General features: G+C 36.0%; 1 protein-coding gene across 1 annotated transcript in view; it reads left to right on the top strand.

The window, feature by feature from the left end:
• The window catches only part of LOC149551825 (neurochondrin family protein), a 255,668-nt gene that overhangs the window by 46,101 nt on the left and 188,699 nt on the right, over positions 1 to 20,868 (top strand). Inside the window, exon 4 of the mRNA XM_089787327.1 lies at positions 14,593 to 14,729. Within this exon, the coding sequence (XP_089643453.1) occupies positions 14,593 to 14,729 (137 nt within the window). The remainder of the gene's footprint in view (positions 1 to 14,592; positions 14,730 to 20,868) is intronic.

Here is a 20,868-nt window from a genome sequence, read left to right as displayed (position 1 = left end):
GAAGCCGAATACATTGCAACCTCTATGGGAGCGAGAGAAGTAGTATGGCTTCAGAAGTTGATTGTGGGACGATCTGGTGAGCTCCTGAAACCTACTACCATCCATTGCGATAATTAAAGTTGAATTAAACTCTTAGTGAATCCAGTGTTCCATGATCAATCAACATATAGAGATTCCTTACCATCATGTGAGAAATATGGTAGAAAGGAATGTAATCTTGTTGGACTATATTAGTACGAGCGATCAAACAACAAACATTCTCACCAAGCCTCTCATCAGAGTTAAAGTTGAACACTTCAAGAAGAAACTTAGTATGGTTGAAATGTAAGTCATTGAGACTAAATTTCAAAATTGTTTATTTGTACATATATATATATTTATATTTAAAAGATGTTTAATGTGTAAACTCTTTTTGTCATGTATGACTTTGACTTTATGGCCCCCTTTTGTACATTACTAAAAGGTGACGATCTTTTTGATAGCATACACTTGTATCCAACATTGTAAGGTGACGACTTCACAATGTTCAGTATCATGACGAATATCATGTAACTTGATATTTGTAGCCATGTCACGATAGTTAATATCTCTTGGACATTTTGATAGATATCATGTGGATTGATATCAGTTGTAGATCATTATGTTCTTTATGAGATAATCATAGTGGATATTGTGTGATGTAATATCTATGGATATGCCATGACTTGTTATGGTAGACATCATTAGGTTTGATGTCAGTACATACCATAGCTTGGATATAAGAACAATGTCAAGTGACTTGATGTTCTTTATATCGTTTGATATCACAAGTTAAGTGATCTCTCCATTGATATATACTTGATTATCTTCCCTAGCCAAGAGGGAGTGTTGATACATAGTCGCTTGGATCAGAGACAAGGATGATAGTTTGTACTGATTATATATATGTGTGCATACATGCATGTATCACTATGTGAGCTGACATATATGCATAGATACACAATTCTCGTGCTGAATAAGAAAAATCATTTCAAACACCTCGAAGATAAAACTATCATTCTTGTATCCAATCAAAACTCTATGCAGATCAAGTATACTGCAATTTCTATTTGCAGATTCTAATAATAATTATCTTCTCTTGGCATAGATCGAGAAATGATCTTATGAATTTATAGAAGAGATCTGGTGCTGATTGAATGTATTAATGTTGATCCATTTTGAGGATTGAGCAATGATCTATCAAAGCATATACGGATAGACGACTTGCCAAAAATAATATTTGGTTAACTAATTCAATTAGGATTATGTTATGTAGTTTGTTTATTGAAAAGTCATGTCATGAGCAGACATGACTCCACATTGTTGAGACACATCCTCTGATGGCATGCCTCTTGAAGACATATACATACTTAGCTGATAGAGCAAGAGAGCCATTGAAATTTATATATGCTCTCTCATTTTGTGTTTGACAATTTCAGACTTATAGAATAATTGAGCAATCAGATTTATATTCCATTGAAATTGATATACCCATTCCTTCAAGAACCAATTTTGATAGTAACCAGCAAATAATAGAAGAGGTTAGTGCATTGCAATCTGAAAAAATAGAAGTAATCTATCAGTCTGATATGAAAGTAATTATATTTACAAGCAACATGGAAAATTTGCTCAACCTTAGTCAAGTTGTCCTCCTAAGCATAAACTTTCCGATCAAGGTCTTTGATTTGTCATTCTGCAATTCGGGATGAAATTTACATTTTGATGAAATTTTGGGGGCAACTCAATGGGAAATGAAGGAGTTTAGTCAATGATGAATTTCCAATCCCATTTGAAAGAGAAATCCAAAACAAGGTGCAAGATCTAAAATTTTGCATAGTTAAATTGTAAACATTTTTTTAAATAGCCTTGGTGAGAAAGCTGAAAAGAGGTCAGAAAATTGACCTTCCTTTGGAGCAAGAGCCCATCCAAGGTTAGAAATCCAACTTCCCTTGAGGTAAAAGCCCAAAGACACCAGAATTTATGCCCAACCATTGAGACAATTTCTAATCGCAAGGTGAAATCCGATGAATAATGAGGTGAAAAATCCAAAATAAAAGATGGAAATCTGATTTGTCAAAGTGAAAATTCATAGGAAGGAGAGGTGTTTTATTTGTTTTGGGAACAAGCATAGACTTGCAATGTCATTTAGACAAGAGCCTAGGAGAGGTCGGAAGTCTAACCTCCCTTGGAATAGATTTTAAGTGTTCTTTGAAGACTTGTACTCCTCATGAAAGAAGAAATCTGAGATGTGAAGAGGTTGGCCTGTAGGAGAGAGTAAATAAATTGAGAAGATACATGATTTATAACTAATAATGATTTAGAACATCGAAATTTAATCATTATTGCAGTAAACAAGATCAAAGAAGTGTCAGCAAAATGGCAGAAGAAGATACTTAAAAGATATTTCTTTGACAATAATGTTCTACTATTCAGATATGAAAGATGGTTTGTCGCAGATAGTTCCAAGTTGCAAGGAATTACATATTTTCTCTCCAAATCTCACTAGAGGAGAGCTGGTTGTTTTAATGGCATTGGTAAGATAGTACGAGCAATTTTATATTATTTTCCAATGCAGAGACATTGTGGGTTATTTTCCTCTTAGTTTTTACAGTATTGATGATCTAACTAATGTGTTTAGTCTATCCTGTAAAGCCTTGTTCTCTAAATTAGTTCTTTGTAAATATAATGCTGCTCTATTAGATTTATTCTATCTCATCTTAGATTTCCTTAGAAGCCAGTTGGAAATCATTAAGCATTGTGACACTCAGGTTATAGGTGATTAACACCACTCGCAAATATGATCCCTTATACATAAAACATTGAAAGATATTGACACATGCAAGCATGTTATGGAATTCAATAATGGTTTTGATCTCCAAAGATTCATGTCATTCCTAATGTTGGACAATGATGTGGCTTAGAATGGCGGATGTTTTTGACCTAAGAGTACTACACAATATCATGGTGGAGGAAATCTATTGTATATAAGCGTGTATAGTCATAATATGTTCATTATAATAAGTTTTATGTGAACCCGTGGTAGACCCATGGTTTGCCTTCTAAAAAAAATACTGTTCTCAAATTAGTGGAAGAAATTGTAGACCTCTACTTCATGTCCTTCTAAGGTTATAATATTAAATAAAGCATAGTGTATATACACCCTTGTTATTGTTGTATAAGTTAACAATGTTATGATTTGATAAAAAAAAAACCAAGATCCTTTTAGCCACTAGCAGGTATTAAGTGAACCATTCTCACTTTTGAGTTCAATAAAAGTGATGATAAATAATAGGTCAATATTAATATGTTTATGGTATTAAGTTCATAGAGGTAAAAATGTGTAATACTGATCTACCTCCCCACCATTATAATTGTTTTCCTATCAATTGGTATTGGAGCCGGTTCTTTCTGAAAAGTCTAACGACTTGAAGGTAGATCATGGGAGCACATATGAGGGAGAAAAGGAAATCAAAGTAGGGTATTGATGACAAAGGACCAAATGCAAGCTAAGGCAATAAATACAACACCCTTTACAACAAAAGATGAATTCTTTGAAAGAAAAACTATCTTGTGGGTAGAAGATATGAACTTAGAAGAGAAATTAAAAGAATACATCAAGAATGTTGATATGAATAATGAAGATGATAATGGGGGGAGTTTTGTGGAAGAACTATATTGTGCTATAGATGAGATCGAAAAGCTTAGAAAGAAGAACCAAAAACTCAACCAACAATTTCAAGGGTTAGATAAATCTAATGTAGAGCTAATACAAAGCTTTGAATAATCTGAGGGGATAACTTTTGAACTAAACATACAATTTCAAGGGAGTGTAGATAGGCAGAAATTTGTGAACTCAAAGACGTGATCATAGATTTAAAAGTTCAAATTGAAGAAAGTAAGAAGAATGGAGAAGAGGTAAAAATCCAATCGGAAGCAAAGAAGAGAAAAGCTAGAGTGTGAACTCGTCTCTCCAAGGAGGCATACAGTTTCAAGGGAGTGTAGATAGGCAGAAATTTGTGAAGAACTCAAAGATGTGATCATAGATTTAAAAGTTCAAATTGAAGAAAGTAAGAAGAATGGAGAAGAGGTAAAAATCCAATCGGAAGCAAAGAAGAGAAAAGCTAGAGTGTGAACTCGTCTCTCCAAGGAAGTAATGAGAGAAAACTAACACTAAGTCAATCGCAAGCCTTAAATTTGAAAAGAGCACCAAAGTCACAGATGACATCATTAATGAACAAAGGCCTCCATCGAATGAAATAGGGCTTGGCTATAAAGAAAATCAAGCATTGAAGGAAGAATCCAAAGGGCCTCCTAAAAAGACAGACTACTCAAAAAGCTAACATTACAAGAAAAATCTCAAAAACTCCTTTCCTCTAAAGTAAGCACATGCATCGAAGTGTCAAAATTCTTTCGATGGTTATTGCCATTCATTTAATACTTTAAGGCATAGAGCAAGGGATTGTAGAACACATATGAGATGTGATCACAGTTGGAATGAATTTAAAAGACCTTATGGATTCTCAATTAGGTACTACAATAAGTATGATCCTTTAAGGAATTGTAACTTGTATATTCCTTTAGTGAATTATAGTGATGAATGCTACAAATCCAACAACTATGGATATATTGCACAATATTGTAGAAGTTGTTTTGTAAAACCACCTAAATAACATAAGATGTAGACCATGACAAAATAGAAAGGAAAATCTACAAAATCTTGGAGAAAGAAACAAGAACAAGATAATAGGATAAATCTATGCAAGTGCAAACTTGATTATATGCACAACTCATCTCTCCTTTATAAGGAGAAGCAACATTTCTGGTGGAGCTAAGTATGACATTAATTTTTAGCCCCATGGAGAAAATATTGATAACACTGATCAAGCCAGGTTGATGTTATAAGATATAAACAAGAAAAACTTGAAGAGAGTAATCTATTTATTGTTATTGAGGAAGAATATTGAATTGGTAATCTACAGAGGCAAAACAACACATCTTGGAAACAAAGGTAAAATGAGTAAGACTTTGATTTGCTTACTTATTCAACCAGAAACCATTTAGGGACTAAACCCAATGTCAAAGATTGAAAGTTTTTGGCATGAGGAAAAGAAGAATGATAAGAGTTAATATGCATCAAAATACTGTTGGATATGTTCGAGATTCCAGATAATTAAAAATTACATACTTTCAACTCACACACTTGAAAATGACACCTATAAGTGCTTCTACAAGGTTGAAGATTTGGGAGAGTGATGAAGATCACGAAGCTTTGACCTTTCATCACATCCTAAGAAGATGTGAAGAAGAAAGTGGTGAAAATGTTTGTAAGATCAAACTTGATGAGAGAGTTTTCGAAAAGGGTAACAACATTGATCGAAAGGACTCTTTTCCTGAAGAGCATGTTAGTATATTCACATTTGACAATTTCTTGAACACACAAGCTCGTGTTGACAGAAAGCAAAATAAATTGTTGGTGGAAAATTAGATGGTTGTGCTTATGTTACACATCACATTAAAGGTGTTCCTATTAATGTAATGATGCGATATAAGACATGGATGGAAGTATGATGAACATCGTATCCCTATTCCTGTTAAAGGAGGAGAATTACAACAAAGAGAGAATGATGACATTGCTATCAAGAGGAAGAACTATGAAAGGAACCTTTAGAAGAATGTGTGTATAGGATCAAATTGTAGGAAGGATCAAGGGAGTTAAGGTTCTATATCCAAATCTATTTGAACAATAGAAAAAGAAAGGAGTGTTTTGTCTTGAAGGTCTTAAAAAAGCTTCAACGAGAGTAACACTTGTAAAGATATATATCATGTACAGTGTATAAAAGGTCTTGAAGAAAGTAAAATAAGGGGAGAAAAAAGGTTCCCATGCAAGATAGTAGTGAAAAGATGAAAGATAATTATTTGTTTTTGTGTTCAAAATACTACAGGAAGAGGAGGAAGGTGAGAAGACTCACACAGAGAGATCAAAATGACGCTCTTCAGCTAGCAGTTGTGGATAGAGGAGGAAAAGTTGAATATGCATAAGAATGTGATGTCATAGCTAAATAACATTCCTAATTTGGGAAACTCAAGGATATGATTTAAATTGTTTTGAATATCTAAAGAAGAAGCAAGTTGTCCAAGAAAGAGGAGTATAAGAGTAAGAAGGAGCATTAGAGAATCTTTGAGAGGTGAAGAAGTATTGGGTGCTAGTAAATGAATGGAAGTTTCCCATAATCCATCTATGGATGGAAGTTTAAGGAACATCCCTTTGGCATTGATCTCAAAGGGGGAGAGATACAAAATGGAGTGGAGCTAGAGAAAATAGACAAACTTATGTTACCATCAATGACATAGGGGGAGATTGTTGGAAATATTATTGTGATGGCAAAAGAGTTGTAAGTTACCATAGTTATCAAAGGTGAGAATGTATTAGTAACCCTGTTCAAATGTTGTCATTATTACGAAGTAATTGGTAAATATTTGCTTGTTATTAACAAAGACTGAGAGGTCAATACATACAAAAGAATGAACGATGTTTCCTTAGGAAACAATCGTAAAGAATAGAAACATTCTATTCTAGACACATGAAACTAAATATTAGAAACATTCTAATATTTACAGGAGATGTACAATAGATAACCATTAAATAATTAATAATAATAATAGAAACTATCTATTATCTCCATACCCTCCCTTAATGGTTAATCTATTCACAACACCAAACTATCCTTTGAATTGGACAAACTTATTTGGACCAAGAGGTTGGTGAGAATGTTTGTAGTCTGATCCGCTGTAGGAATCCACTGCAAGTTAATTGTCCTGTCTTCAACCAGTTGACGTATGTAGTGATAGTGAACATCCACATGCTTGGTTTGTTCATGAAAGACTAGATTTCGAGCCAACTTGATAACACCTTGGTTATTGACAAACAAAGTTGTCGGGCCTTATTGTGACATCTGCATATCCCCAAGCACTCGACGAAGCCAAACAACTTCACATCTTGCCATGACTATCCCTCTGTATACAGACTTTGTAGAGGAGAGAGAAACTGCCTGCTTCTTCTTATTGGTCCTTGTGACTAAACCGAAACCTAAACTGAACATATATCTTGAAGTTGACTTTTTATCATCAACAAAACCTGCCTAGTCTAAATTTGTGAACCCACTGAGCTTAGGATTAGAAATCCAAGAGTAAAGAAGTCTATATTTAGTAGTACCCTTCACATAATGAAGCACACGCTTTGCTGCCATCCAATGATCAGCCTTAGGAGTTGTCATAAACCGTGAGATGTAGCTGACTGTGAAGCTGATATCAGGTCTAGTAGTAGAGAGGTAGATGAGTCTGCCTACTATTTGCCTGTATGTAGTATCATCAACTGGAGGAGAATCAGAGTTGGCTGATAACTTCAAGCCTTTCTCCATGGGTGTAGATACAGGCTTGCAATCTTGCATATGCAATTTGTCTAACAGATCCCTGGCATATTTGGACTGAGAAATGAATATACCAGTACATTGCTTCCAAACCTTAAAACCTAGGCAATAATGCATGAGCCCAAGGTCAGTCATATCAAAAGACTGGCATAAACTTTGTTTGATTTCCTCAATCAAAGATGCCGAACTTATAGTGATGATTAAATCATCCACATAAATGACCAGAAGGATGATGTTATTGTTAGTAGTCTTGATGTACAAATTTGAGTTTGAAGAACTCCTCTTGAAGCCTTGATCACTGAGGTACTCATCAATTTTCATGTACCATGCCCTAGGGGTTTGCTTCAAACCATAGAGAGCTTTCACTAGTCTAAGAACTTGGTGTTCTTTGCCAACAACTTTGAAACCAAGAGGCTACAACATGTAGACCTATTCTTGTAGGTCATCATTTAGGAAAGCACTCTTAACATCCATTTGATGGACCTTCCAACCAAATTGTGTTGCCATGGCTAGGACTAATATGATTGTACTCATTTTTGCAGTAGGAGAAAAGGGCTCCTCATAATCAATGGCCTGATGCTGAGAAAAGCAATTTTGCAACTACACAAGCTTTGTACCTATCCAAAGTACCATCAGACTTGTATTTGATTTTGTAAACCCATTTGTAGCCAGTGGGTTTCTTCCTTGGTGGAAGATTAGAAAGGATCTAGGTGTTATTCTTTAGAAGGCTCTGATGTTCAAATGTCATTGCCTGTTTTGACTTTGGAATTCTTTTAGCCTCAGAATATGGTTGAGGTTCAAATGCACTATAAATGTTGGCCATGAGAGCAAAGTTAACAGAGTCTGTAGGTTTTCTCTTTTTTTGAGAAGTTCTCCCATCAATGAGCTCATCACCTCGCAGATCAAAAAGTGTCATAGCTCACCACTTAGGCCGGTGAGAAGAATGATCAACATTAGTATCAGGAGATACTCTATGATCAGGTTCCTCATCAGAAGAATCAGGTGAAGCATCTGCATATTGAGGTGATTCTACAAGAGAAGCCGAAGGTTTGTGTCCAGGAATCATTGGTATAACTGGAGTTGGAAGAGCTGCTAGAGCCCTCCCATTAGGTGGACCTAATGGAAGCCGAACTCCCAAATCATGAGCTTTCATAGGCTGGTCTATTGGATTAGGAATAGGAGATACATGCATGAATGGTCCTCGCTGCTCATTAAAGATTGCATCACGACTGTACAGGAGACGAGATGTCTTAGTGTTAATCTAGTGGTAGGTTTTGTGGGGACTACTGTATCCAGCAAGAATGAGTGTTTGACTCTTGGCATCCATCTTGGTCCATGATGCATCATGGATCTAGACAAAAGCAAGATTCCCAAAAACCTTTAGATGGTTGATTCTGGGCTTGCAACTTGACCAGGTCTCTTCTAGAGTCTTACCTTTGACCGCCAATGTGGGTGACCGGTTCAAAAGATAAACTGCATTGTTAACTACTTCTGTCCAAAATTTCTTCGGAACATGTCTGTGTTCGAGCGTGGATCGAACCATCTTCTTGATTCTTCTATTCCGACGTTCAACTACACTATTCTGTTGTGGTGTGTGGGATGTGGTTAACTGGCGCTTGATGCCATGAGTATCACAGAAGCTAGAGAATTCATTAGAACGAAATTCCCCCCATTGCTTGACCTAAGAGAAATAATAGATTTCCCAGTCTTTTTCAACTAGAGGTTTAAACTTCTGAAATATAGTAATTGCTTTTGATTTTTTTAAAAGAAAATATACCCACATTTTTCTACTGAAATCATCAACAAACAACATAAAACACTTGGACCCAAGAACAAAAGTAGTGGCCATAGGGTTGTAGATATCAGCATGAACAAGATGAAGTACCTGAGATGCTCGCCATGAATCACCACTGGTGAAAGGTGTGTGATGTTGCTTCCCAACCTAACATGCATCACAAACTCCAAGCTGTTGAGTCTGAATCTTTGGCAATCCGAGGACAAGCTCTTCTTGAGCAAGCTGAGAGAGATAATGCTCATAAGTGCCCATACCGCTGATGCTAAAGTATGCTGACAGAAGATCGCCAATCAGCCATAGCTAAGTCCCGAGAATCACTAGAATCAGTAAGTCAGAAAAGACCATGATCCTCAAGGCCCAATGCAACAATATATTGAGTCGCCCTATCAATGACGGTACAATGATGTGAATTGAAGGTGACATCCAATTGTGGAGAGTGTCGCAACAATTGATTCACTAAGAGTAGATTTAGTTCCATCTACCGAACTTAGTACACATCGAGGAAAATGAGATTCCTTCTAGTAGACTAAATCTAAATATTGCCTTTGCCAACCACGGTACTCTTCTCTGCCACCAATAATGACATAATCTGAATAAGGCTGGTACTCAATGAACTAGTCTTTGCGATGGGTGAAATGACGAGAGGCACCCGAATGAATGAATCAGGGAAACAACTTCACATGATCTGCAAGTCTTTTAGCCATGAAGGTGTAAACAACAGATTTGGTTTGCTTAGTGTGCTCTGCACTGTTCGCTTTGGGTTGCGAACTAGATTGCCTAGATTCAACAGCTAAGCATTTTTGACATTCAACCTTCATGTGACCATACTCGTGGCAATAGTTGAATTGAATGTTCTTTTTTCTAGATCCTTTTGAAATTGGAGCAGAGTACTTCTGTTGAGAAGACTGCTATGGATCAGACTTGCCTTTAACCTTCTGAAAGGATTTATGGTACAGGGACCAATGTTCCGACTTGTCAAGTCAATCCATAATTTTGACATGTTAGGATGATAGTAAGTGTCTAAGTTGACACAAAAACAATATGTTAGGTTTCAAGCATCTCTAGAGTTCTTTTAAGCAATTTTTGTTCAACATTGGTCAATGCTGGGATTTGACCAAAATTATGCATTTTCATGTTTGTTAGAAGTCAATCATGTTTTTGCATGCATTTGTATACATTTGGAGGTATTTAGAGTTTTGAAACAATAAAAGTTGTCAAGCAACAATTTTGTTGCTGAGCAAGTTTTGCAATTTTTGGAAGGCCAATAGTCATGGCCATTAAATGATTGATCAAAGATGAAAGAAGGTGAAAGGTCAAATGTCATGACCTATATCTTGTTGTAATCCAACCGAGAAAAAGGTTGTTGAATAGAGGATTTGATGCAATAAAGAAAATTTCAAGTTTTGGTGGGAAATTTTTCTAGGACAGTAAGTACAGCCTGATATCTTCTTACAGTTGATATTAGTTGGTACATCTTTTTCATCATAGATGGTTGCATTTTTTCTTTGTAAGAGATCTACTAATTCATTTGGCTGTGGTAGAATAAGTTTGAATAAAGTTTGTTTTTATTTGTGTTCACTGGTTGTCCTAACCTGTAACTAGGGTTTGAAGCTAAATGGGCTCTCCCTCCTAAACCCCACGGTGGTAGAAGGGGTATAGGATGGAGTTCAGGGTTTTACAATTTATTTTCATATCACTTGCCGGCTTGGAGTTCCTTGGGGGTCATTAGGCTAAGCATCTTTGTGTGCTTAGCAAGCAGACAATCAAAGACAACGTTGCAGAAGGCAATGGGTAAGGTGTAGATGCTTGAAACCATGAAGGTAGAGATGGTCTGAGATGTTCTAGGTGTTGGTATGGTCATTTATGAAGTGGGTTTTAGAACAAGGCAAGTTTTACAACAAACTATGATATTAGTCCTATTAGGCCTAAACTAGGGCTCGATAGTTAAGGGGTAAGGAGGACAGACCCAAATCTCATCTTTTGGAATTTGTTAGGTTTAAATGACCTATGAAAGATTATCAAATTTTTTTGGTAGCTTCTTTGCAAGTTTTGTGAGTTTGATGGCTAAGACTGTGAAATAGGGCTATAAGGAAGAGCCCCCAATCAAGTTTCCTAGAGAAAATTGCTGTTTGAGCTTGGGAGAGTGCCCAAAACATATTGGCTGGTCTTGAAACTTGGTGGAAAGTTTAAAGACAGTGTAAGGGAGAGTAGGAATGCTTGAGATCTTGGAGGGTGCAAGGGAGTGAGGTGTAAGTTGAAGTTTGGTTGCCTTTTGAAGGCTTGTGGGTACCTAGAAGGTAGAGATGGGTATGAAAGGTGGATGTGAAGTGCTAGTAAGGTCATTCACCACATCTCTAGTTAGAGGTAGGTCCTGAGGGACTTGAAGAAGTAGTGGTAGGGCTTAGGAGAAGCTCAAGTAAAGGATAGGAAATGTATTTGGTTAGTTACACTTATTACCTCTGTGGAGGTGGAGGTGGAACTGCTACCAAATTGTTGTTTCCACCGATCATGCTGAAGTAGAAGTTTGCAGAGATCTGTGAACTTCAGATCAACACCAGTAGAAGTGATGTTGAGACTTTCGATTAAATGCTTGTAGGACTTGGGTAAACTCTTGAGAGTTATGATCACAATGTCCTCTTCCTCCATGTTGCGTCCAATGGCAAGCAATTGATCACGGATTTCTTGAATCCTATTCAGGTGTTCCTGGAGCGATGTCCACTCATCCATGATAATAGAAAAAAAAGTGTTCTTGAGAAAGAAGGCTTTGCTTTTGTTTGAAGTCTCATGAAATTTCTTGAGATGTGTGCATTTCTCGGCAACTGTCTTGCCGGATGGAATCTGATGGAGTTGATCATCAGCTATGAATAATTTGAGAAGCATCATCGCCTTTCGATTATTTTGATCCCGTGTATTTTGATCAGTACCAGCTACAGTCGGATGTTCTGTAACACCCAAAACAATTTGATCAGTATTGCTATATTCAAAGATTGTTAGTATCTGTTGCTTCCATGTGCCATAATTTCGACCTTTGAATTTTGAATTTCCCTCGAGCATAATATTTGTGAAAGATGCCATAGTATGTTTTTCAATAAAAATGTGAAAATCTGTGAAGGTACGTACTTTGAGGGAAAAAATGGAAGACCGAAAAAAATAAAGAGGTACTTAGAAGAGCTCAAAAAACCCAGAAAGAATATGCAGCCAGTCTAGATCTGCTAGCTTGAAAATTGAGGCACAAAAATTAAGGCACCCAGAATAAAACAGACAACAATGTAGTTGAGGTCTCGAAAAACCCACCAAGAATCGGTAAATTTTGCTTGATTCGGTACTAAAAATTAGGGTTTCAAATTGAAATAGCCCCTGCTGCAAAAAAGCTTGAAAAATGACCGATTTTGGGTGCTGAAAACAAACAGAGGGTTTGGAAATCCTAGATGACATCAAATACTGCAAATAATGGTCACAAACAAACTACAGATCCTATCCAAAAATGGTGCAGGAGGATCAGGCACGATTTTAAGAAAAAACTCAAGAAGAAAAAACTTGAAATTGCATTACACAGGAATAGCGTTTTGCAGGAAGGAAGCTCACATTTTTTGTTTGCATATTTTGCTACCAAACACAGGGATTTGCTACCAGGAAAAAGTGATTAGAGGAGGAAAAATCATCGGAAACCTTAGATAGGTTCTGCAAAAAACAATGTTATTGTGCCCACAAATTTTCCAAAAAAAAGTAATCTTGAAAAATTTAAAGAAATAATTTCCAAAGAGAAATTATAAAATTTTCAAAAAAATTAGGTTTGATACCATATTACGAAGTAATTGGTAAATATTTGCTCGTTATTAACAAAGACCGAGAGGTCAATATATACAGAAGAATGAACAATGTTTCCTTAAGAAACAATCATAAAGAATAGAAACATTATATTCTAGACATAGTATACTAAATATTAGAAACATTCTAATATTTACAATAGATAACCATTAAATAATAAATAATAATAATAGAAACTATCTATTATCGCAATTGCCATTAATCTCAAAAGTGAAAAGTGGCATTGTCATTATTGTCGAGGTACATAAACATGATAATTGTCAAGAAATGAGTAAGTTAATTAAGGAAAAATGTTATAGATGGTGTTATCGATGTCAAAGAAATTTTGATAGAGATATTAATGGTTCGTGAGTGGTGTGTAAAACATGTAGTATAAATTACACAACAACAGATCCATGGATAGTATGCATAGTTGAGAAATAAAATATATGGAGATAATTCTATCATGTTTGTGAAGAAGATTATTGACAAAGGATGATATCTTTTCAAAGAGTTGTCTCTTTTCTAAGAGATGCCTCTCTTCATGGAGGAATGATGATATAAATTTTGTCACATGTTGAGAATATGATGTGGAAGGAGTGAGAGAGGTGCGTGAAATATAAATATAAATATATCATTAATACACTAGCAGATTCAAGCATGCAAGAGCAATATTAAGGAGTATATTTGTAGATTTTATGAAGGGACAGTGAGTAGTTTTAGAGTGAATTATTGAATTTTATAACTTGTACAATTTCGGGTCCACTCTGGAAATTTGGCTACACTTTGCAGGACAGTAACATCTTACTTAAAGAGGGAATTGAATGCTGGGGTTCCTTTGAGGTGTGTGGTTAGATATGAATAGAGCACAAGCCTTTCAAAATAGTATGACTTCTGTAGGACCAGATTGATCTTTTTGAAAATATTGGACCGTTGTAATGGCATATTGCCCTCAGAGTTCTAGCTTACCTTTGTTGGGTTGTCTTGCTTTATGACCAGCCTCTCGGCTCTGCTGAACAGAGTAACTCACATGGATTTTATTGGTATTTCCAATTTTAATTTTTCAATGCTTACTTGTTTCATCAAGTTTTCTTCTTCCAGATTCAGAGAACATTTAATTTACATGGTTTATAAATTATAACACTTGACCATCAGTTTGCAAGGTAAAAGGGAAACAAAACTCAGTGGCTATGGATGACCTTTGCCTAACATAATTTATCAGCATAGAAGGTATATAAAATGGGCAACTGTATTTTGAAGCATCTCTTATGATGCTTCTCTCCTTTGTCTTATCTCTTTGTTCCTTTTATCTTTCCAATACATTGCATGATTTACAAAGTACTGGATAGTGATTGGCTTCTAGACTGTGTTCTCTCTGTTCAGGTCGTTGGCCTTTTGTCTAGTTAGTTCTGTCATCATTTATGAAGAATGCAGTGTTTTGCCAAATCCCAGTGACATGGAATATTTTATAATCTAATTTATATGATCTGCAAAGTTGAGATGAATTTATCACCAGCTTATTACTCATTGGAAATTTGTATTCAGGCCAGAGGAATCTGTTTCCACAGAATGTTATGAGTGCTTACTGGGGATTGCAACAGCCTCAGAAAAGGGATCCCTAGCACTATATGAAGCAGGAGCCCTAGCTACACTTGCTAACCATGTTAGCCATTCATCTGCTGGTAACTCAAAACTTACTCATACGATGTGTTATGCAGTAGAATTCATGAGTAAAATTGCGTGCATTCATAATACATGCTTTGATTTTGTTTTGTTTGAATTAGGCAGCAATATTGTTGAATGGGAATTGCAAATTCAAATACATTTGATTTCTGAGCTGTTATTTTCTTTCTGCTCAAATTTAATGTTTGTGTGCTGTTCTACTTCAGTAATATTTGGAAATACATGATGTGAGATATAGTATTTCTTTTAAAATTGCTTCTATAATTGTAGTCCAAGCTTCCAGTAACCATATAAGTAGTGGGCTCGAGTCAATACAAGTGCTGATTGCAAAAGTTACAGGGCTGATGTAATGGATAGTTTTGATGTGAGTATTGTGACCAGCTCAATGTGTAGGATAAAAAAGTATTCTACCCTCTCTTGATCAAAGAAACCTTAGATGCTAAATAATTTGACTTGTCTGATCACCTAAGACGACCCAAATGTTTAATATGCATACAAATGACTTTGGTGTTGGGTCCAACTCAGTTTAATGATGTGATATGCTGGTTATCACAAAAAGACTCACTATTCATTCATGAATCTATTAGCTTTTCAAAAAACGAATGATTTGACAATATGAGCTCTTTAGCTACTTGTAATCTAAGTTAGGATTCGTCAAATTTCATCCACGAGATTCGAATTTCAGCGAATTTTACTCTTTCCGAACATCATCCGAATCTTATGATATTTAATATAATATTGTTATTTCATGATATATTATTTTATTTTAAACTGATAGTGAGTTATTTAGTAAAATTATTTAGTAGAAGTTAAACTTTTTCGACAATTTTGAGGATATATTACTAATATTAAAAAATACATAAATATATATTACTAAAATTTAATGTTGAATTTTATTTTCCGAATTTTTACCCTTGCTGAATTTCATTAGAATTTTATGATCGATGAACTCGAATTTGAATTCAGACCTTGTGACTTAGCTTCTAATAATGACTTTGAAATAAAGTGCAAAAGAGATAGGGTTTAAAAATCTATTCTACTTAAATCAATGAAAGACACTATTGATGATGAAGTGAAAAAAACAAAACTTTGTTTTGCAAAGTAGAACAACTGCGCAAAGTTGATGCAAATCTTCTAAGGATAATTGAATGATTTACACAAATCGTTCACACATATTGACACCATAAAACTTGCGAATCAATAAGCATGAAGTCATTGATGTTAAACATTAAGATAAGTTCAGCCTAACCTTGCACTGCTACTTGCAATCAACAAGCACCAAAAGGTATGAACATGAGTGTCTGGGTTAGTGGTGTTCTCTTGTGTGGCCCTAGTCTTATTTTGTTTTGGGTTGGACGGTGTTTTCGGTTCTGTCCTTTTCTCGGCTGGTCTTTTGTTTTTGGTTGGTCTATTTTATTGTGGTTTTGTTGTATGATCTGGGCTTTAGTGCTATAAATCTTTAGTCTCTTCTGTAAAAAGGGTTTTAGGGTCCCTTCAAAGCTTGTTTTCATATAATCGAAAACATGAGGTTTCACTATGAATCAACAACAATATCTTACATTCATCTACTCAACATAAACAAATCTAATTGTGTGAGAAATAGGAAACCATGCCACACTCCTAAATAATAGAAGTCTTTACCAAGCTTCAATGAATTTGGAATTACATTGGCAACAATTTCACCAAATCTCCGTGATGTCCCTCGATTAAAGATGGTAAAATTTTGTATTTATGTAATTTTTACTATATTTCTTGAATAGGATCCTAACAATGTAAAAGTAATTATGAGACGATTACATCATGGTCATATATGAAGTGATACATTTGTTAAGATTATAGCTACAGTTGGATTGATTTAATCGTAAGATACAATGTTGATATATATATCATAAATATAATATTATAATTATACTATATATATATATATATATATATATATATATAGATATATGTTATGTTGTGATTTATATCATAGATGTGAGTATCGCTGATTAATCAGCGATACGAGATAAAATCGCGATTTTTTGGGGCCAGCGATTTAGTCGCCCCAAAAATCGCGATTTTTTTTTGCAGATTTTTTTCCAAAAAATCGCAGATTAATCACCTAAAAAATCGCAATTTGATGCAAAAAAATCGCCCGCGCCCGGCAGTCACATAAAGTGACGAAAAAACACATTTTTTTCATTATGTTTTTACATTGCTTAGGGCGTTTTGGAGAGGAGAGGATAGAGAAGGAGTTCTTGGCAAGAAACAGGCGGAATCAAGTGCATTTGGAGGCCTTTTGATTCGATTTCTTCGTTACTAGGTAAGTGATTTGAATCTTTGTTTTTTGTTTTTGCAAGAGATTGTATTTTTTTTTCTTGCATGTAAATGGATAAAAATACATTCCTAATTAGTTAGGAATGCATTTGATGAATGTAAGCAAGATTAAATGCATTCATTTGCATTTTTTTCCATTCTAGATCGAATTTATGCTAAAAATTTACCCTTTTAAAAAAAATTTGAAACCCTAGCAGCTAGTTTGTTTGAATGTTATTTGGATTTCATTTTATTGGTGCTGTTATTGGAATGTTGCTTGAATTCTTTGTTTAACTGTTAACTTTGATCTTGTTATAATTTATTTATAGTTTTTTAAAAAAATTTGTATGTGTAGGCAGCCCGCAGTAGTTTTAAATGGCAGACAAATGGCCATTGACTCCATGACCCTCAGGCTACATTGGCACCAGGCCAAAGAATGCGAGAGATCAAGCATGGAAATATGCCTATGAAGCACCCGATGAACCAACCAAAGTGATTTGCATTCGATGTGAAAAAGTAATATCCGGGGGCGTTTACCGGTTCAAATATCACATCGCAGGGATCTCAAAACATGATACGAATCCTTGTGAGAGTACAACAGAAGAAATAAAAAGGTTTGCAAATGCCTTGCTTGCAGCTAGAGAGCAAAAAAAATTGCAAAGAGAGCGGAATAAATTGCATGTCAGGGCAGCCATAACAGAGACCCAGGGCAGTTTCGTTGATGTTCAGGAGGGGGAGGCAGCCATTGAGAGCATGGCTGGCTCTTATCGTGGGCCGTGTGTCCGCAAACAGGGTGGTTTTTCTTTCACGAGTTCCACTCCCACTCCCACTGCTACACCTCCTAGCACTTCCGCACCATCAGGATCAGCAGGTGCTTCTGGGATAGGGAGCTATTTTGTGCCGAGGCACACACCTGGTGCACAACCTTCATTAGAGGCCACTAGATGGAATAAGGAGGTCCATGACCAGTTGGACAATGCACTAGCAGATTTCTGGGTTTTCAACAACCTTCCTATTAGTGTTGTTGACAGTCCCTATTGGGAGGCTTTGGCCACAGGGTTGACAGTTGCAAGAAAGGGGTACAAGTCCCCTTCTCGTTTTGTGTTGGGTGGTAGGTAAGCGAATAATTTTATTACACTCGATTTCCTTTTAATTTTTAACTTTTTACTTAGTTCTAAATTTTAATTAATTTATCTAGAAATTAGAATGTTGATTACTAAAGTCTAAATCAATTTTAAATTACTAAGAATCTAAGACATAACTAAATTTTGTTTTTGTAGGCTTATTGGAAATGCTGTTGAGAGGGCCAAAGCATTTGTTGAGGAACAGAAACAAGAATAGACAAAATTTGGTTGCACCATTCTTTCTGACGGGTGGACGGATGGGAAGAGCAAGACCATAATTAATTTTTTGGCCTGCTGTAATGATAATGTGGTGTTCCTGAAATCAATCGATGCCTCCAACAAGGCAAAAAATGCTCAGACATTAACATTGATGTTGGAGAACATGGTCTTAGAGATTGGCATTGAAAATGTGGTGCAAATCATCACAAACAATGCTGCTGCATATGTATCAGCAGGTAAACCGTAATTTTATGTTGCATGTGCATTGTGAATTTCACAACAAGAATTTTTAATAGTTTGATATATTTGAAAAGTTGGAAACTAATTAGTATTTGCTTTTACAATTGGCAGGAAAACTCCTACAGCAGAGGCACCCCACTCTCTCTTGGACCCCGTGTGCAGCACATGTCCTTGACCTTCTTTTGGAGGACATGGGCAAACTTGAGTGGGTCACTCCAATTGTGGAGGATGCAAGGCGGGTGACAAAATACATATACAATCACCCATGGGTCCTTAGCCTGATGAGAGAGGACACTGATGGCAAAGAAATTGTCAAGCCTGCCGTCATAAGGTTTGCAACGATTTTTTTGACATTGCAAAGCATTCTCGATAATTTGGCTTCTTTGAAGCAAATGTTTGTTTCCAAAAAATGGCTTGCTTCCACATTTTCAAAGAAGAGTGAAGGAGAGAATGTTGTGCAGATTGAGTTTGATAAATATTTTGAAGATAAGGCTGATGAAATAGTAAAGGTAACTACAAAACTTTAAGTTTTAGTTTACACTTTACAACTTTATAACATACTAAGTTTGTAACTCAAGTAAATAATAATTTTGTAACTTGTCAACTAATTTCAAATTTATATTGCAGGTGTCTGAGCCTTTAGTCAGAGTTCTGCGTTTGGTTGATGGAGACCAAACGCCAATGGGTGAACTATATGAGGCCATGGACAAGGCCAAAGAATCTGTCAAAAATTACTACAAGGGGGAAAGCATTAAATATGAACCCATTTGGCAGATCATTGATAGAAGGTGGAATAATCAGCTTCACCAACCCATTCATGCAGCAGGATATTTCCTCAACCCACGTTTTAGGTATATTGTAAGCTCATTCTTACTCAAATTTAAGTTAACGAAGACTTGAGTTCATTTTGCTTTCGTAGGGTGTTGGGTGTGTACTAAAATTGCAAGACTTATTTGTTTTTGGTTTTTGGTTTTAGGGTTGATGGTACATATGCAGATCCTGATGGAGAGGTCATCAGAGGCCTAAGTGAGTGCATCGAAAAGATGGTAACCAGCGAGGAAACAAGAGATAAATCATCGCTGAGCAGGAGATCTTCACTTCAGCAGGGGGCAAGGTGTTCTCCACTTCTCTCTGCAAGAGAGCAAGGCTTACACAAACCCCAGGTAATACATTTGCAAACTTTTGAATCTCAAATGCTAAATTAATATTTATGTTTCACTTTTTGTTGTCTATTAGTATTTTCTAACTTGTACAATTTTTGTGATGCAGTGGCTTGGTGGACCACTTGGGGTGCAAGCACTCCAAATCTTGCAAAATTTGCTCTCAGAATCCTATCACAGCCTTGTAGCGCATCACATTGTGAGCGCAACTGGAGTTTGTTTGAGGCCATCCACACAAAAAAGAGAAACAGGTTGTCCCAAAAGAGGATGAATGACATGGTCTATGTGCAATATAATCTTAAATTGCACATGAAAAAGGCGCAACAAGATCCTCCTGGGCCAATCGATTTGGATGAGATAGATCCTTATTATGATTGGACGGCACAGGAGCAGGCTCCCTTATTTACACAGGAGGACATCTCCAATTTGGAGAGGGAGGCCGCGGAGGAGGCTGCGGAGGAGGAATGGGGTGGAACTGGATATGACATCGATTTGGATGACATTGAGGAGGGCGATGATGAGGATGATGACATTGAGCTTACTGCAGAGGACCTTGACATCTTGCGCGCAGCGAATGTGGAGCTACCGACATCTAGTTCTATAGCTACATCATCTCCTGCATTGGCACAGACACAGACACGGGCACAAACCCTGCGGGGTTCTAGTTCTAGAGCTTTACCCTCTCCCGCACTCGCTAGTAAAGTGACTGGGAAGAGGAAGATGTAGTCCTGTATTTGACATTTGTACTTATTTGTAGTCATGTTGATGTGCTTATTTGAACTCTTTACATTTGACACTTTATTTATGAGAATACTTCTCATGTGTTGTGAACTTGTTAGTTGTTAGTAATTTACAACTTGTCACGACTTACTTGTTAGTAATTTACCGATTAATAACTCTTTTTGCATTGATATATATCTAAACATGATTGTTTCTTATGTATTGTTAGTAATTAAGTCATTAGATGCAAAAAAACATTGAATTCTGTAAAAAAATTGCATTTTTTTATTAAAATTTAGTGGTTTTTTAGTTCCCGATTTTTTCCCCGATTTTTTCCCAATTTTTCCCGATTTTTCCCGATTAAACTTTTTCAGGCC

This window comes from Cupressus sempervirens, chromosome 6 (assembly GCF_028749045.1).
Source record: "Cupressus sempervirens isolate cs-2001-9-10 chromosome 6, ASM2874904v1, whole genome shotgun sequence".
NCBI lineage: Eukaryota > Viridiplantae > Streptophyta > Pinopsida > Cupressales > Cupressaceae > Cupressus > Cupressus sempervirens.
The sequence above is the reverse complement of the archived record's forward strand: the minus strand, read 5'-3'. Positions and strand labels throughout refer to the sequence as shown.